This window comes from Urocitellus parryii, chromosome 10 (assembly GCF_045843805.1).
Source record: "Urocitellus parryii isolate mUroPar1 chromosome 10, mUroPar1.hap1, whole genome shotgun sequence".
Classification (NCBI taxonomy): Eukaryota; Metazoa; Chordata; class Mammalia; order Rodentia; family Sciuridae; genus Urocitellus; species Urocitellus parryii.
Genome location: NC_135540.1, coordinates 19,911,759 through 19,928,643, shown reverse-complemented (window position 1 = coordinate 19,928,643; position 16,885 = coordinate 19,911,759). Strand labels below are relative to the sequence as shown.

At 33.0% G+C, this 16,885-nt stretch overlaps 1 protein-coding gene across 2 annotated transcripts in view; it reads left to right on the top strand.

Moving 5' to 3' along the window:
- Positions 1-15,726, top strand: part of Anapc10 (anaphase promoting complex subunit 10) — an 86,866-nt gene extending 71,140 nt beyond the window's left edge. Inside the window, exon 5 of one of the 2 annotated variants that reach the window (XM_026392734.2) lies at positions 15,382-15,726. In XM_026392734.2, the coding sequence (XP_026248519.1) occupies positions 15,382-15,612 (231 nt within the window). In that variant the 3' untranslated portion in view covers positions 15,613-15,726. The remainder of the gene's footprint in view (positions 1-15,381) is intronic. The other variant, XM_026392733.2, reaches the window with a different exon arrangement.
- Positions 15,727-16,885: the final 1,159 nt, after the last annotated feature.

Below are 16,885 nucleotides of genomic sequence, written 5' to 3'. Positions count from 1 at the left end.
TAGATGTATATTTGGATAGTTTGGCTCTTATTGATAGTGCCCCTATGACTATTTTTGTCCACATTGTATAGTGTTTAATTAACATATATTTGCATTTATGTTGGAGATATATACCTTTTATGAATTGTAGTAGCTCTTTATGTATTCAAAATAGATGACTGGGCACAGTGTAATAACAGCAACTCAGAAGGCTAAGGCAGGAGAATGGCATGAGGCCACCTCAGCAATTTTATGAGACCCTGTCTTAAAATAAAAAATAAAAAGGGCTAAGGATGTAGCTCAGTGATAGAGTACCCCTGGATGAACCCCACCATCCCCCTCCCCCCCAAAAAATCAAAATAGGTGTGGTTGGATATATATATATATGTATGCTATATCATACAAGTCTGAGACTTACTCTTTCAATTTTTAAAATTTATTTTTAAACTGATACATAGAAACATAAGTAGTGTGCATATTAATTGGGTATCATGTAATGATTTAATACATGTATACATTGCATAGTTTTAAAGTTAGAATAAACGTATCTATCTCCTCAAACATTTGTCATTTCTTTATGGGATTTTTAAAGTATTTTTTACCAAATGGTGCCTTTGATAAGCAAAAATCTTTAGCTTTAAGATAGTTGATGTTAGTTGATTTTGTTTTTCATCTATCATAAGAGAGTGTTAATCAACTCCAAGGTCACAAAGATATTTTATTTTCTTTTAGAAGCTTTATTATTTTAGCTTTGACATTTAAGTCTAAATGCACCTAGAGCTGATTTTTTCTTTTGGGAAGAAGGGTAAGGGTCAAGAAAAACCCCTCCCTAAATGAAATCCACGTCATCCAACATCATTACTTGAAGACACTTTTCTTTCCTTATTAACCTGAGGTAGCATCTTTGACAAAAAAAAAATATGATTGTAAATGTGTGGGTCTGTTCCTAATCTCTAATCTGTTTTATTGCTGTTACTCTATTTTTTGCATGAATTTTTGCATTGTTTTAGTTATAACTTTATATTACTTTATTATCCATTTACCTTGTAAAATTAATTCTTTTATTAAGGCTCATAGTTTGTAGATTCTTTTGGATTTTCTAGATATGCAATCATATAATTTGCAAGTTATATTATTTTTTTAATTCCTTGTAATTCTTAATGATCCCCTTACCTCCTAGTCGGTTTGTTCTTCTCCACCCCTTTCCCTTGCCGTGTTGCAGTGCGTGTGACCTCCATTCCGTGTTGAATAGAAGTGGTACTAATGGACAGTCTTGTTCTCACTGGGAAAGTTTTTAAGATCTTACTGTATCATGTGTGCTGTAGGTTGTTTATTTGAAAGATGCTGTTTTTTATATTAAGGAAATTGCATTATGTTCCTAATTTGCTAAGAGTTTTAAAATCATTAATGAGTACTGAATTTTGTCAAATTTTTCTCAATCTGATAAGATGGTCATATGAATTTTCTTCTTTTTACTATTCACAGTTAGTTACATTGATTAATTTTCAAATGATAATCCAACATGGCATTCTTAGAGTGATATATATTTGTTTCTGTTCTTTTCTTTTTATGGGAAAGATTAGTCTAATTTTTTTCTCATAATATTCTTATCCAGTTTTGGAACCAATGGGATGCAGGTGACATAAAAAAATAGTTTAAAAGTGTTTCTTTCTTCTCTTTTGTTTGTAAGTCTTTGTGCAGAATTGATGTCCCTTCTTTAAATAGTGCAATTTGATGGTAAAGCCATCTGAGCATAGAATTTTGTGATATGTTTTGAATTAGGAAGCATCTTTGTGTCCCTTATTTCTTAATGTTAGTACTTTTTTGTTGATTGTCAGATAGTGGAAAAATATTTTACAAATTAAAACATCTTAATAATAACCATTTATATTGATTAAATATTGAAGTGATAATATTTTAGATATGTTAAATATAAGCTTAATTTCACCCATTTTAAAAAATATTTAATGTGGCTATGAGAAAATTTAAAATTATGCATATAATATATATTTTATTTTTTTTACCTTAAGACAGGTATGTATCAGTATTCATTACTCATTTGTTGTCCTTGTGTGTTTGTTTTCTATTGCTGTGTAATGAATTACAACAAATATAGTAGATTAAAACAATACATATTTATTATCTCACAGTTTTCTGAGAATCAGGAGTCTGGGCTTGGTTTAGCTGAGTGCTCTGCTCTGGATCTCACCAGATTGCAACCAGACTAAGTTGTTCAGGCTGTCCTTGAACTTGTGATCCTCCTGCCTCAGCCTCCTGCTCTGCTGGGATTATAGGCATGTACCATTGTACTGACTAATGCTATCATTTCTTGATTATTCATTACATATTATAAGACTTTTAAGTATTTTATAATACAAATAAAATATAACATTTGTTTTATATGCAATTTTGTGACTTTAAAAATTTTTAAATTGTTATTTATTTACTATGTATATGACTTTAATTATTATTAAATTACCTGATTTACCTAGAAATCAGTTTTTTCATTTGTTTTGTTTTTGTTGGCTCAAAGATTTTCTGTAATTTCTTCTTAAAGTTTATGTACCTTCTTAGGATTTTTTCTTTTCTTTTTCTTTTTTTTTTTTTTTAGTTGTAGATGGACAACTACTGTAGATTTATTTATTTATTTTTATGTGGTGCTGAGGATTGAACCCAGTGCCTCACATGTGCTAGGCAGGCACTCTACCACTGAGCCACAACCCCAGCCCCCTTCTTAGGTTTTTGATGAAATTATTCTTTTTAATTAATGCTGACTTCAAATTTATTCAGGTTGTTTATATAGATTAGATGGAGCACTCTATCTACATCTTCTTTTTGTTAGATCTCTAAAAAAAAAAAAATACAGCTATATATATAATCTTAACTTCTGGAGAAGAGGTTCTGTATGGAAACTTTTTGACTTGCTAGTCCAAACGAGTGTTTTGATCATTTGTAGCAGGGTGATTGAGTTTGATGTTCAAAGTTGACTTAGGCAGTCACCTTCTTCATTAGGGCAAAATATTGAGTCCTTTGAGTCGACCTCTGTCATTCTCATTCAGCTACTTTTTTGTTATCCTTACTTTTAACATATTTGGAATTTCTGAGGTTTCTTTTGAATCATTTTACATTTTTCTCTCCAGAACTGTACATCATTGTTGCTGCTAACTGGTTACATTCCTAATGAAAAGATAGTTATACTTCTGAAAACTGCTGTTTTGTGTGTTGATAATTCTCACTGTCTTTTATACCAGCACCACAGTATTTTTTATTACAATAGTTTTATGGTAAGTTTGGAAATCAGAAAGTGTGAGATCTCCAACTTTGTTGCTCTTTTTGAAGATTATTTTAGCTATTTAAATAATCATTTAAGATTATGTCTTCAGTAAATCATGTTTATGTTTTGTGTACAAATTATATATTTGTGTATAAATATGTAACTTAAAATATTTATGTAAAGCTTTAAAAGCCTTAAAATTTTAAATATAAGTAGGTCTTATTCAAGCACATCATTAGATAAAATCCAGAATACAATACCGTCCTTAATTATATCAAATGGTTTTTAGAATTAATTTGACAGGATAAGTGGGGTAATCACTGGTTTTGACAAGAGAAGTTTCAGTGGTAGAGACCAGAATCACATTGGAATGGGGTAAAGATAGGATAGCAGATCAAAAAGGGAGACACTGACTACAGCTTTTCAAAGAGTTTTGCCATAGGGAAACAGAATGGGAGTTTATGAGGAGGACATACTATTGAGAGTTTTATTTATAATTTATTTTTAATCTTTAAAATGACAAATATGATAGCATGTTTGTGTGCTGAAGACAATGACACATTGGAAAAGAAAAATTATTTAGGGAGAGAATGTTTATTCCGGGAGCAGAGTCTTTAGTGGGAAGGATGAGATAGAATCTATTGAGCCAAGTGGAAGACTGGTTTCTAGAAGGTGGAGAGGCAGCTTAAATACTGTGTAAGAGCTGATAAGGACATGATAGTTTCCTGATTGCTCCTGTTTTCTTAATGAAATAAAATATCATAATTTTAGAGATCAGAGTAAGTATTAAGATTTGAGGAGAGGCTATCCCAGAGACAGTGAAAGTAAAATTTTTTAAAGGAAAGAAATTTACTAGGAATTTTGCATGTTGCTAAATACGTACTTTAAATTTGTCATCTTGAATTTAAAGTGAGGCCAGTCAGTATAGCTGATTGTTTTTCTCCAGTAGCATAGAATTTAAGTATGTAAAGGGATTATTATGATGTACTCTGGGATACCGTCAAAGTAAAGAGGAAATTGAAGATGTTGAATCAGCTAATGAATAATTTAAAAAGTAGATGGAATCAGTTTAACAGTTTTGATGAGGCGTAAAGTCAAGATAATAGCTGTTGATTGTGATCAGCTGTGACTATGGGAAAGATAACTGACCTGGAGTGGAGATAGAAATTGTTGGAAGTAAGGAAGTTTAGGAAAGGTGAATCTAGATTATTAAAAGGATTGTCTCTGTGTTGAAATTGCCAACAAGTTAGTGATGGAAAGGAACGAGATTTTAAACCAGGAACTAAAACTGTCTAGAGACTGCCTTTTTTGAGTCCCTCTTTAACAACTACAGAACTAAAAACATTTTTTTTTAAATTTTAAAGTAAAGTATGGTTATTGAGAAAAACAGATAAAGTTAGAATAAAATGAAAAGTAATTATGTTCTCACCCTTACAGATATTTCCTATTTGTTTTTGATGAATGTCCTTTCAAACTTTTTTCTATTTATACACAATTAATTTTTTAAAAATATATAAGATCATGCAACTTGTTATTTAGTTGTTTGCCTTTTAAAGTTAACCAGAGAAAGCTGCAAATAACTGAAAATAAATATAGAGATGATATCTGATAAATGACTAACTCCATATGCAATGAAGGCTAATGACAGATTCATTTTGTATTTATCATTTGATTATGGAATTTTCTCTTGCACTTGATTTAATATTGAGTTTCATTTATCATGGCTTCTAAGAAATTTACTGCTAATGTGCCCATAAAGGGCCACATTAAGTGATTGATGTGATAACAAAGTTAAAAGTGACTCAGGACAATGAAGGTGGAAAATCATTGATGATTATTGCTCGTCAGTCAAGTACATCCCATTCCACTGTAGCAACCAGCTTGAAGGACAAGGACAAAATGATGGAAGCTGTTAAAGGATCTGTTTCAGTGAAAGCAATGAAACTAACAAAAATTTCAAGAACAGAATGTCAAGAAATTTCTAGGGACCTAGTCTGAAGACCTGGCATAGAAGCATGTCTCATTGTATGACTATCATGGCTGAAGCACAAAGTTTATTTTATGATGCTAATGTAAAATAATAATTATGATTTCACAGAATAAGAAAATATTCTGAGTCAAGTAAGAGTGACCATGGCCTGGGAACATGTATTCAGGTTACCTGGAACAACATGGTAGAAGAAAGAGCTTTCTTAGTCACAAAATAAAGTAGATGGGGTCAACAGGTAGGCAAACCAGAAAGAGGCAGAGAAATCTCTTCTATAGGATTCAGATATTATCTTTAATGAGGAGAAGAAATCTTTTATGGGATTCTGATGTTGTCACATTCTTGGATATAGGGTAGGTGGAGGCCAGAGGTCTACCAAGCTTTGTATGTATTTCAAGAGTTTCACCTGTAGTCACAAGAATGCTAGGACAGATACAGAGGTTGATAGTAAATGGCTACTAAAAGTGACTAAAGGTAGCCTAAAATTACTTTGGCTCTTGATCTGTAGCATCCCCTCCTCCATGTAATCACAGTATTCTAGATGGCTAAGATTAAGCAGTTTATAGGCTTTTGAATATGGATATGGCTTCTTGAAACTTCAGTTCATAATAGCATTGAAAGAGAAGCCTGAACCCTACTATGAAATTGAATTTAATGCTTGCTCTGGATAATTTAAAGTGAGTAGTGAGTGTGTGCTGATGTAAGGCAGCTGGAGAATTTTTATAAATTAGATAAGCTGATTTTTGAAAAAAAAATTGCCAGGCAGAGTCTTCAATATGGATGAAAATTCTCTGTTGTGGAAACAGATGCCTGAAAGAACTGTCATCCACAAAGAGGCCAAATCAACGGAGTTTCAGGACTTCCAAGGACAGGGTAACAGTCTTGCTTGGGGGCAGTGGGGAAGGCTACAAATTGAAACCTTTTGTATCTGGCACAGTGAGAATCCCAGCACGTTCAGCCCACCAGTAAGCACACACTGCCTGTGTCCCAGAGCAGCAATAAGAACTCCTCTTCCAAGGTACTCTCCTGAACTGCTGTGCCAGGGAAATGGAAAAGTACCGTTTAGAGAACAACACACCTTCCAAGATTTTTTGATGCTCAAGTAGTCAGATCTGTTGTTTTTTTTCTTTTACCATACTACTTAGGTTTTTAAATTATTTTGGAAGGTGAACCCTACTATAAAATGATGAGCTTGTATTTTCTCCTAATATTCTTCTAATAGTTGTGATTGTTTACTTGTATTGACATTTAATTCTTGAGGAATTTACTTTTGTGCTAATTTTGTTAAAAAATACCCTCAAAGCAGCCATGTGCTGTCTTCATCCCTAACTCCAGGGAATGAGTCCTGATTGAGACCAGCCAATTGTCTGGTCCTGCTCTCCTACTGATGATTCACTCGGGGATGGATATTTACTGAGAAGTGGTCCTTCTTCTTAAAAAGTGTTCAAAGCAGGGAACCCTTGGTTTTTGCCTCTAGAAGAATGTTCTAACCATCCTAGCAAAAGGCAAGCTAGCCTAGCGTAATGCTAACTTACCCATGTTGGAAGAATAGAAAGATAAAAAAAACTTGGGGTCCTTGATAGCATCCTTGAGCTTCTGAATTAACCTATCCTGTGACCATTAACTCAGGCATTTCTGTTATGTAAAGTAAAAATGTCCTCATCACATAAGTCTCATTGAGTTAAATTTTATGTAACTAAATTCATCCTTACTCACACACCTATTGCCATGAAATGCATGTTTTATATGCCTGGTTAGCTATACCATCTAGAATTATAAGCCCCATTTCTTAATCCTATTTTTTTTTCAGATTTTAACTCTTTCTATCCCTCTTCTAGGAAAACAATCTAATTAATATTTCAGTGTCTGCTTTCTTTTTGTTTCCATCTGTTAAATATATTTTTGCCATTAGCTTTTATTTAGAATGCTTCAGTCACTGTGCAAAGTTGCCCTTTTAAAATAAGAGTTACATTTTGTTTTTTTAAATGACAGCTTCATTAAGATATAATTCTTCTACCATACAGTTCACCAAAAGTGTGAGTCGTTTTTAGCATATTTACAGACTTGTGCAGCCATCACCATGTCAATTTCCAAACACCCGAAGAATAGTAGTCATTATCCAAAGCCTTACTTAGACCTGAGCTCCTGCCAGTCTATTTTCCATCTCCATGGATTTATCTGTTTTGAACATTTTATATAAATGGAGTCACAAAATGTGGTTCTTTGTGCCTGACTTATTGGAATTGCTGGGTTACAAGCTCACTCTTTGTTTAATCACTCCAAGGACTGCAGGATGGTTTTCCAAAGCCAGCACACCATTTTACATTCCCACCAGGATAGTGTTTTGAGGCTTTCGATTTCTCCAGAATGATTTGGATATTTTTTTGGACCCAGACAGAGAAGCTGAAGGGTTTGTGAGGGTATGTGTGCATGGCAGCAGCGGGGCAGGTAAAATATATATATAATATAACACATACTATTTTAATCATTTTTAAGTGTGCAGTTCTGTGGCATTAAGTACATTCACATTGTTGTGCAACTGTAACCATCATCCACCTGTGGAACTTTTCTTATCTTCTGGAATGGAGTAGCTGTTCCTTTTAAACAGTAACTCTTCATCCTCCTACCACTGGCCTCTGGCATCTGGCATTCTACTCGTCTATAATTTATATAAGTAGAATCATACAGCACTATCTTTTTGTGACCTGTTTACTTCACTTAGCATATTGTCTTCCAGAAAACCTGAGTTTTTTAGAGGAAGTGTTTGATGCATGTAAATGTATTATCTTTGATATTCTGTTCTTTTATTTTATGCTTTCCATATATCATCTCCAAATCATGTGGAGAAATTAGAACCTTCAAACACTACTCTGATAGAATATAAAATGGTGCAGCCACTTTGGAAAATTTGCAGGCCTTCATATGATTTAACAAAGATTTACCTGTGACATACCATTCCACACTCAGGTTTATACACAAGAGAAAAGGGTAATGAATGTACACACATGCTTTAAAAGCTTATTTAATATGTGGACTATTATTTATCTTTTTTTCTCTCTAGAGATTTTTAAATCAGTGTCCTGCTTTTAATTCATTATTATTTCCTTTTGTAATTCCTTTTATGCTAGGCTTGTAAATGATATATGTCATAAAAAGAACTGCATTGAGATTAGCAGACAATTTTGTCTTGCCCAAATTTGTTTACTTCATTGTATAGTATTGCTATAATACTTAAATGCTTTTAAGAATAATTATTATCTAATTCTTATTGTTCTGTGATGTAAAGTAAATTATACTATGTTTAAGAACATAGACTCTGGAATCAGACCACCAGTTTAAATCACAGTTCTGCTACTTACCAGCTGTTTGATCTCAGCAAAACTACTTAATCTTTCTGGGCCTCTGTTGTCTCATTTGTGACAGCAGGCTATTATCTGCCTTATTGCTAGGATTTTAAGCATATTGGTATGCTTACTAAGAACAATACCTGGCACATAATATCTGCTATAAAAGAGTTTATTGTTGTTATTATTATTACTAATTACCATTATCACTGACATTTTTGCATTATTTTATAGATATATAATTTTGGGTGTTCAACTCTGGATTGCTGCTAGTATTTTTATGACAATCTTGACTTTCCTGAAGTCTCAATATGGTGCCCAAATTATTTCTCTTGTACCTCTTTAATTTTTTCAAGTATGAACTTCCATTCACTGTATTTTTAGCACCTAAGGTATTATTTGACACAGAGTAATTGCTCAATAAAAATCTAATGAATGAATGTATGCCTGGAGGTCAGAAGTCCAAAATAATATTAGAGATTCAAGTCAAGGTATCAGCAAGCTACATTCTTTTCTAGAGGCTCAAGGGGAACATTGCTTTTTCAAGCTTGAAGAGGCTGCTCATATTCCTTGGCTTATGGATGCATCACTCCAACCTTTTGTTTCTACTGTTATCTCTTCCTCTGTGTCTCCTGCTTCCCTCTTATAATGACTCTTGCAGTTACATTGGGTCCACCCAGATAATCCTGTCATCTTCCCAACTACAGATCTTTAACTTAAATCAAATGTGGAAAGTCTCTTGCCATGTAAATTAACTTATTCAAGTTTGGGGGAAGGACATGTTGTCTTTGGTGGCCTATTATTTTGCCTACCTGATCTTCTTTTATTTAAACTCATTGAGTGGAGGGCACATCGGATAATATCTTATCCAGTATCTTTATTTTAAATATGAAAAAACTGAATGAGGCCACAGAGATTTTTTTTTTTCCTCTACACTTATTTTTTTTTTTTAAAGTTAGGAACAGACTTCGCTCACTTTTGTATGCTTAACTATACTTAAGAACAATATCTTGAACATTTTATGTACTCAGTAACTATTTATTTCCTGGTTAGTGATAGAAACCAGATACATTTGTCCTCTGATCTGGTCTTTGTAAATTAGTGTTAATGAAAGTCTTATAAGAAGTCACAGACAGAAAATACCATGAAACATAGTGATCTGTTTTTCTTTTGTAATTAAAAGGATTAAGTATTCAATACTAAAAATACTACCTTTTAAAAGATGTTGGTTTCCTCTCTCTGGAAGGGCAGGCAAGGGAAGGAATAGAGGAGAGGGGAATGGGGATAAAAGAACGAAAAGCAGGAAAAGAAGGAGAGGGGAAGGGAAGAGAAGATAGTACAGTGGTGTTTCTTTATTGGCAAAAGTCATTATTTCATTCTTTATGGCTGAGTAAAAACTCCATTTATACCACATTTTCTTAATTCATTTATCTATTGCCAAGCATCTTGGTTGATTCCATAATTTGGCTATTATGAATTAATGGCTATATCACTATATATACTATTTTAGATATTTTGGATAAACACGAAGGAGTGGGATAGCTGGGTCCTACAGTGGTTCCATTCCTAGTTTTTTGAGGAATCTCCACACTGCTTTTCAGAATGGTTGTACTAATTTATAGTCCTACCGACAATGTAAAAATGTGCCTTTTTCCCCACATCCTCACCAGCATTTATTTTCATTCACATTCTTTTTTTTTAAAGAGAGAGAGAGAGAATTTTTTAATATTTATTTTTTAGTTTTCTTTTTCAGTGGACATAACATCTTTATTTTTATGTGGTGCTGAGGATCGAACCCAGCGCCCTGTGCATGCCAGGTGAGCACACTACCGCTTGAGCCACATCCCCAGCCCCTCACATTCTTGATAATTGCCATTCTGACTGGAGTGAGATGAAATCTTAGTGTAGTTCCTAATTGCTAGAGATACTGAACAGTTTTTCATATTTCTTAGCCATATAGATTTCTTCTTTTGAGAAGTTTGTATTTAATTCTTTGCCCATTTATTGATTGGGCTATTTGTTTTTTTGGCATTGAGTTTTTTGAGTTCTTTATATATTCTGGATATTAATCCCCCTGTCAGAGGAGTAGCTGGCAAGATTTTCTCCCATTCCGTAGGCTCTCTCTTCACTCTCTTAATCATTACCTTTGCAGTACAGAAGGTTTTTAATTTGACAGCATCACACTTACTGATTTTTATTTTTATTTCTTGAGCTTTAGTGTGACACTTTAGTAGATACTTTTTAAAAGTGTCTATGGCAATATTCCCTTTTTCATCTCTAATCTTGTTAATTTGGTTCTCTCTCTTTTTGTTAATTTGACTAAAGGTTTATTAAAGTTATTTATCTTTTCAAAGAACCAACTTTTGTTGCATTGTCCTGTGTAATTTTTTATTCTCAATTTCATTAATTTTGGCTCTGATTCTTTTTATTTTTTGTCTTACATTGACTTTAGAGGTGTTTTTTTTTTCTTTTTCTAAAGTTTAAGGTAGAGCTTATTTATTTGTGGTCTCTCTGTATTTTTAATGTAGACACTCAGAGCAGTGAATTTTCCTTTTGTTACTGTTTTCATACTGTACCAAAGATTTTAATATATTGTATTGTTGTTTTCATTTGTTTTTAAGAATTTCTTCTCTCATTTCTTCTTTGATCCATTCCTCATTTAAAAGAGTATTGCTTAATTGTTTTTCTTGCTGTTGATTTCTAGTTTCATTCCATTAGGGTACAGTAGAATGCATGGAATTTTATTGATCTTTTTATGTTTGTATTGTGATCAGAAGCTGCCAAAAGAAGGTGAATTTACCAGTTTTGGTGTGAAATATTCTGTTAATGTCTATTAGGTCCATTTGATTTATAGTATTAGTTAGGTTGGAAATATCTTTATTGATTATGTACTTTGATGACCGGTCTATTGGTGATAAGGGTATATTGAAATCATCCAATATTATTGTATTGAGATCTATCTGGGATTTAATGTCAAAGAGTATTTTTTAAATGTTACTAGGTGCATTGACATTTGGGGCACATATAGTTACTATTGTTATATCTTCTTGGTGGATCATTTCCTTTACCAGGATGTAATGGCCTTCTCTATTGTTTTTGATTTATTTTTGCTTGAAATCAACTTTGTCAGATATCAGGATAGCTATTCTAGCTCGTTTTCAAACTCCATGGAATACTTTTTTCCCATCCTTTTACCTTCAGCCTGTGAGCATCTTTGCCTATGAGATGAGTCTCTTGCAAATAGCATATATTTGGATCTTGTTTTTTGATCCTTTCTGCTAGTCTATGTCTTTTAATTGGAGAATTGAGACGACTTACATTCAATGTTATTACGGATATGTTTCTGGTTTGCTGACTTTTTTGGGTCATATTTAATTCTGTCTTGATTGTCATTTAATGATTAGTTGCAGAAAATTTTCCCTAATTGATCTTCACTTATTTGAGAGTTTTGGATTTTGTTTTTGAGTTCCTCTACACGGTATTTATCTTTGAGGATTATTTGTAGTGCTGGCTTAATTGCCATTTATTTATTTATTTACTTACTTTATCTTTGTTCTAGAAAGTTTTTATCTTCCCATTAAATATGAAAGATAGTTTTGCTGAGCATATCAATCTTGGCTGACAGTTGTTTTCTTCTAGAGCTTGGAATATCTTATTCCAGGCCCTCCTTGATTTTAGTGTCTGTAGAGAAGTCAGAAGTGAGTCTTATTGGATTTCCTCTAAATGTGACCTGATGTTTCTCTCTTGCAGTTTTTAATATTCTTTCCTTATTTTTTATGTTAGGCATTTTGATTATGATGTGTCTTGGAGAACTTCTGTTTTGGTCAGGTCTCTTTGGGGTCCTATATACTTCTTATATGTGTGTCTATCTCATTTCTGAGGGGGGCGGGAGGGATTTTCTGCAACAGTCTCATTGAAAATCTTCTTAATTCCTTTAGCTTGTTATCTCCACATTCTCTTCTCCCAGTGATTCTCAGGTTTGGTCTCTTGATGTCTAAAATTTCCTATATACTCTGATCATGTTCTGTATTTTTTTTCCTTTTATTGTATTCCATATACTTAAATTCATGTATTCCCTCTCAAGGCCTGATGTTCTGTATTTGAGGGCTGAAGTTCTGTTTTCTACACAGTCTAATCTATTGGTGATCTTTCAAGTGAATTTTTAATTTGATTCGTTGTATCTTTTATTTTTAAGAGTTCTGATTTATTTCTATTTCTTTAATGAATGGTCTCATCTCCTGCATCTACTCTCTTAGCTCATTCCTTAGATCTTTTTTTAGTTCATGGAATATTTTAATCCATTTTTATCATTTTTCTCATCCACTTCTGTATCTGTGGGATCCTTTCTTAGAAGATTCTGAGTCTTGTGGGGAGATGTTTACCTGGTTCCTAATTTTTTTCAGAGGTCCTGGACTTGTGCAACAATTGAAGTGGATTCCCCTTCCTCTTTTAATGCATAGTATTTATGCATGTATTTTTTTTCATTTGTATTTATTAGACACAGTCTTTAAAATGAAATATACCATAACTCTAATGTTATATTTTTTTCATAACATAGTAGTGTTTTGTTGTTGTTTTGCTTATGTCTGATTCTTTCTTAGAGAAGTAATTTTCTGTGAATTTATCATTTTTTATAGATGGGAGCAGTTATATATATCTATGTTATAAAGGCATAGAATTACATCAAGGGACTGTGTTCTGAAATGAAAAATTATCTAGTGCATTTTTCAAGTTGAGAATTTTTGTTTGTTTGATGTGGAATTTTGCTTACTTATTATTGAATGTCAGTAAACATTATTCTTAGAACCTCTGTATTTATAGTTGCTATCTAGTTATGTTTGATACTTTTGACAGCAGTACAGCATTTTTAGGTACTATGTCATATACTTCATCATACTTTATCTTAATGCTCTGAAAGGTTAATGCTTCCTCCAAGGTTTTGATTTGTTTGGTTTTGCAGTGCTAACGATCAAACCTAGGCCTTGCACATGCTAGGTTTGCACGCTATCATTGACTTAAGTCAATGTAAGTAAGTGATCTGATTTATTTCCAGACATTAATTATAGTCTGGAGAAAGATGACTAATTAATACATATGGTTCTCCCAAAGTATGAGTGACTCCCAAAGCAATAGTCTAATCTCATTTAAAATTGAGGACATTGTAATGGGCAAGAATTTGGGGGACAAGATCTCCAAAACACAGGGAACAAAAGCAAAAATAGACAAATGTTTTTATATATAATTTTCTATATAACGAAGGAAGCAATCTTCAAAGTGAAGAAACAGCCTACAGAATGGGAGAAAATATTTGCAGACTATACATGTGATAAGGATTTAATGTCTAGAATACATAAGGAAGTCAGAAAAAAATCAACAGCAAAATATCTCTATTTAAAAATGAGTAATAGGGGCTGGAGATGTGGCTCAAGCTGTAGCACAGTCGCCTGGCATGCGTGCGGCCCAGGTTCGATCCTCAGCACCACATACAAATAAAGATGTTGTGTCCGCCGAGGACTAAAAAAATAAATATTAAAAAATTCTCTCAAAAAAAGTAAATAAATAAAAATGAGTAATAGATCAAAGTAGCCGTTTCTAGCAAGACATATAAATGGCCAGTAGGCATATAAAACGAATGTTCAAAATCACAGATTATCAGAGAAGTGCAAATCAAAATGTCAGTAAGATACACTTCACTCCAGTAAGCATGGCTACTATCTAAAAGACAAAAAGATCAGCCTAGGGGTGTAGCCCAGTAGTAGGGGGTTTAGCTCAGTAGTAGTGTGTGCTTCAGATGTGCAAGACCCTGGGTTTGATTCTCAGTAGCAGCCAAGGGGGGGGGGAGATAAAAAGGGCTGGTAAGTGAAGGTATGGAAGAAAGGAACCCTTGCACACTGTTGGGGAGTGTAAAGTAGTATAGCTATTATATAAAACAGTGTAGAGGTTCTTCAAAATTTTCAAAATAAAAAACTACCATATCAAGCAGTCCCACTCCTGGTATATATCCAAAGGAAATGAAATCAATATGTCAAGGAGACATCTGCACTTCACGTTCATGACAGTGCTGTTCACAATAGCCAACAAATGGAAACAGCCTAAGTGTCTATTAACCAATGAGTGGATAAAGAATACACACACGCACACACAATAGATTACTATTCAGCCATAGAAAAGAAAGAAATCCTGTCATTCCTGACAGCATGGATAGAATTAGAGATGATTATGTTAAGTAAAATAAATTAGGCACAAAAAGAAAAGTACTGTACAATCTTACTCAGTATGTGGAACTTCTAAAAGCCTATTTCATAGAACTGAGCATAGTATGGTGGTTACCAGAGGCTCAGGGGAAAAATTGGAAAGGTTGATCAATGAAAACTAAGCTGCAACTAGGAGTGAGTAGTTCTAGTGTGTTGTGCCTGAGTTGCTGAGGCTGTACTTGAACTTGTGATCTCCTTGCTTCAATCTCTTTTGAGTTGCTAGAATTATAGATTTGTACCACTTGACATATTTTTAAAGGTTGCAGAGACTTGTGCTTTCTGATGTTATATAAGTTATACAGTGTTCTGTTAATCCCATGATTACATACCTTTATTTTGTCTACTAATATGATACATATAAAGTGTTTTGCAGCTGTAAAAGTAGATCGGGTAAAAGTGCATGCTAACTGGTAATGGTTAGTGTCATATTTTTATTCTCTCAGTAGGCAAATGTTAATTTAATTTTAGAATGCATTCATTGTTAAACATTATTGTTATATTCACTGAGTGAAATCATAATCTGACTTTCTTTTTTCTTGTTAGCAACTTGAATTGGTGGAACCAAGTGGCTGGATTCATGTTCCCTTAACTGATAATCATAAGAAGCCAACTCGAACATTCATGATACAGATTGCTGTTCTAGCCAATCACCAGAATGGGAGAGATACCCACATGAGACAAATTAAAATATACACACCAGTGGAAGAGAGCTCTATTGGTAAATTTCCCAGATGTACAACTATTGATTTCATGATGTATCGTTCAATAAGGTGACTTTAAAGTGGAGCAAAAGTGACGAATCCTTTGTTTTGTTCTGTTATTACATTTTATGTTGGAGATCTTTATTGAAAAATGCTTCAGTTATTTTGCAATTTTGTATACATTTAAAAGTATTTTAATTTTTGATAAATAAATTTTGGATCTTATTGTCTCAGTTTTCTTTAACATACAATTAAGCTCACAGATTTTACTTCACTAAAAAAGAATTCAAAGCCAATCTGTATATTTCCCTTGTATTAAAAGAAAACTAGTTTAACTGAAAATTTCAGTATATACACAGTTTTTTAAATCAACCAGTTGATCATTTCATGTAGTGATCATTGCATATTTGAGAACAAAACTATGTTTTATAGTTTATATAAAAAAAACGTGTATATAACCTCTAACAGGTTACCCCAACACACACACCTTCCCTTAAAGGAAGCTTATTTTTTAAAATACTGGATCTGTTTTAAAAAATAGTGTCAAAATGAACTTGATACTAGCTGTCAGATAAGAACCATCTGATTTGGGAATATCATTAATTGTCTTATGTTTACTTCCATGAAACACTTATAACCCTAGGGTTATCTATATTCTGACAATATTATGTTGGAGACTAATGTTATAATCTGCTGTTTATCTTAATTCAAGCAATACTTATAGTTAGTTTCAAACTTTGGTGTGACACTGTATCATTTCCTGGAGATAACATGTCCTGTGAAATTTTTAAAAATAAATAAAAGTGTTTTCTATAAAGATTTTAAATAAACACATAAAAATCCCTGGCACCACAGAAAAACAAAACAAAGCAAAAGAATATTATATATCTGAAAGATATTTGTGTCTAAAATATATGAAGAACTCTTATGATTCCCCAGTCAAAAGAAAAACCAATCCACTTAAAAAGTGAGCAAAAGATTTGAGCTTCACCAGCTCAAACTATGTGACTGGTCCATTCTGTTCCTACATTTGTCTGAGAAATGAAAGCCTATGTCCATATAAAGATTTGAACGTGAATGTTCACGTACAATTGTTCACGTGTAAATGTAAGAAAAGGAGTAAAAGTAGAAAACATTACAGCTTTGTAATACAGATACAGTCTCCTTTACCCATAATGCTTGGAACCAGAAGTGTTTTGAGTTTGGGATATTTTAGATTTTGAAATACTTTGTAGATACATAATGAGATATCTTGGGGATGGGAACCCAGGTTTCCAAACATGAGATTCATATATACCTTATATACATAGCTTGAAGGTAATTTTATCCAGTGTTTTTAGCGTGGA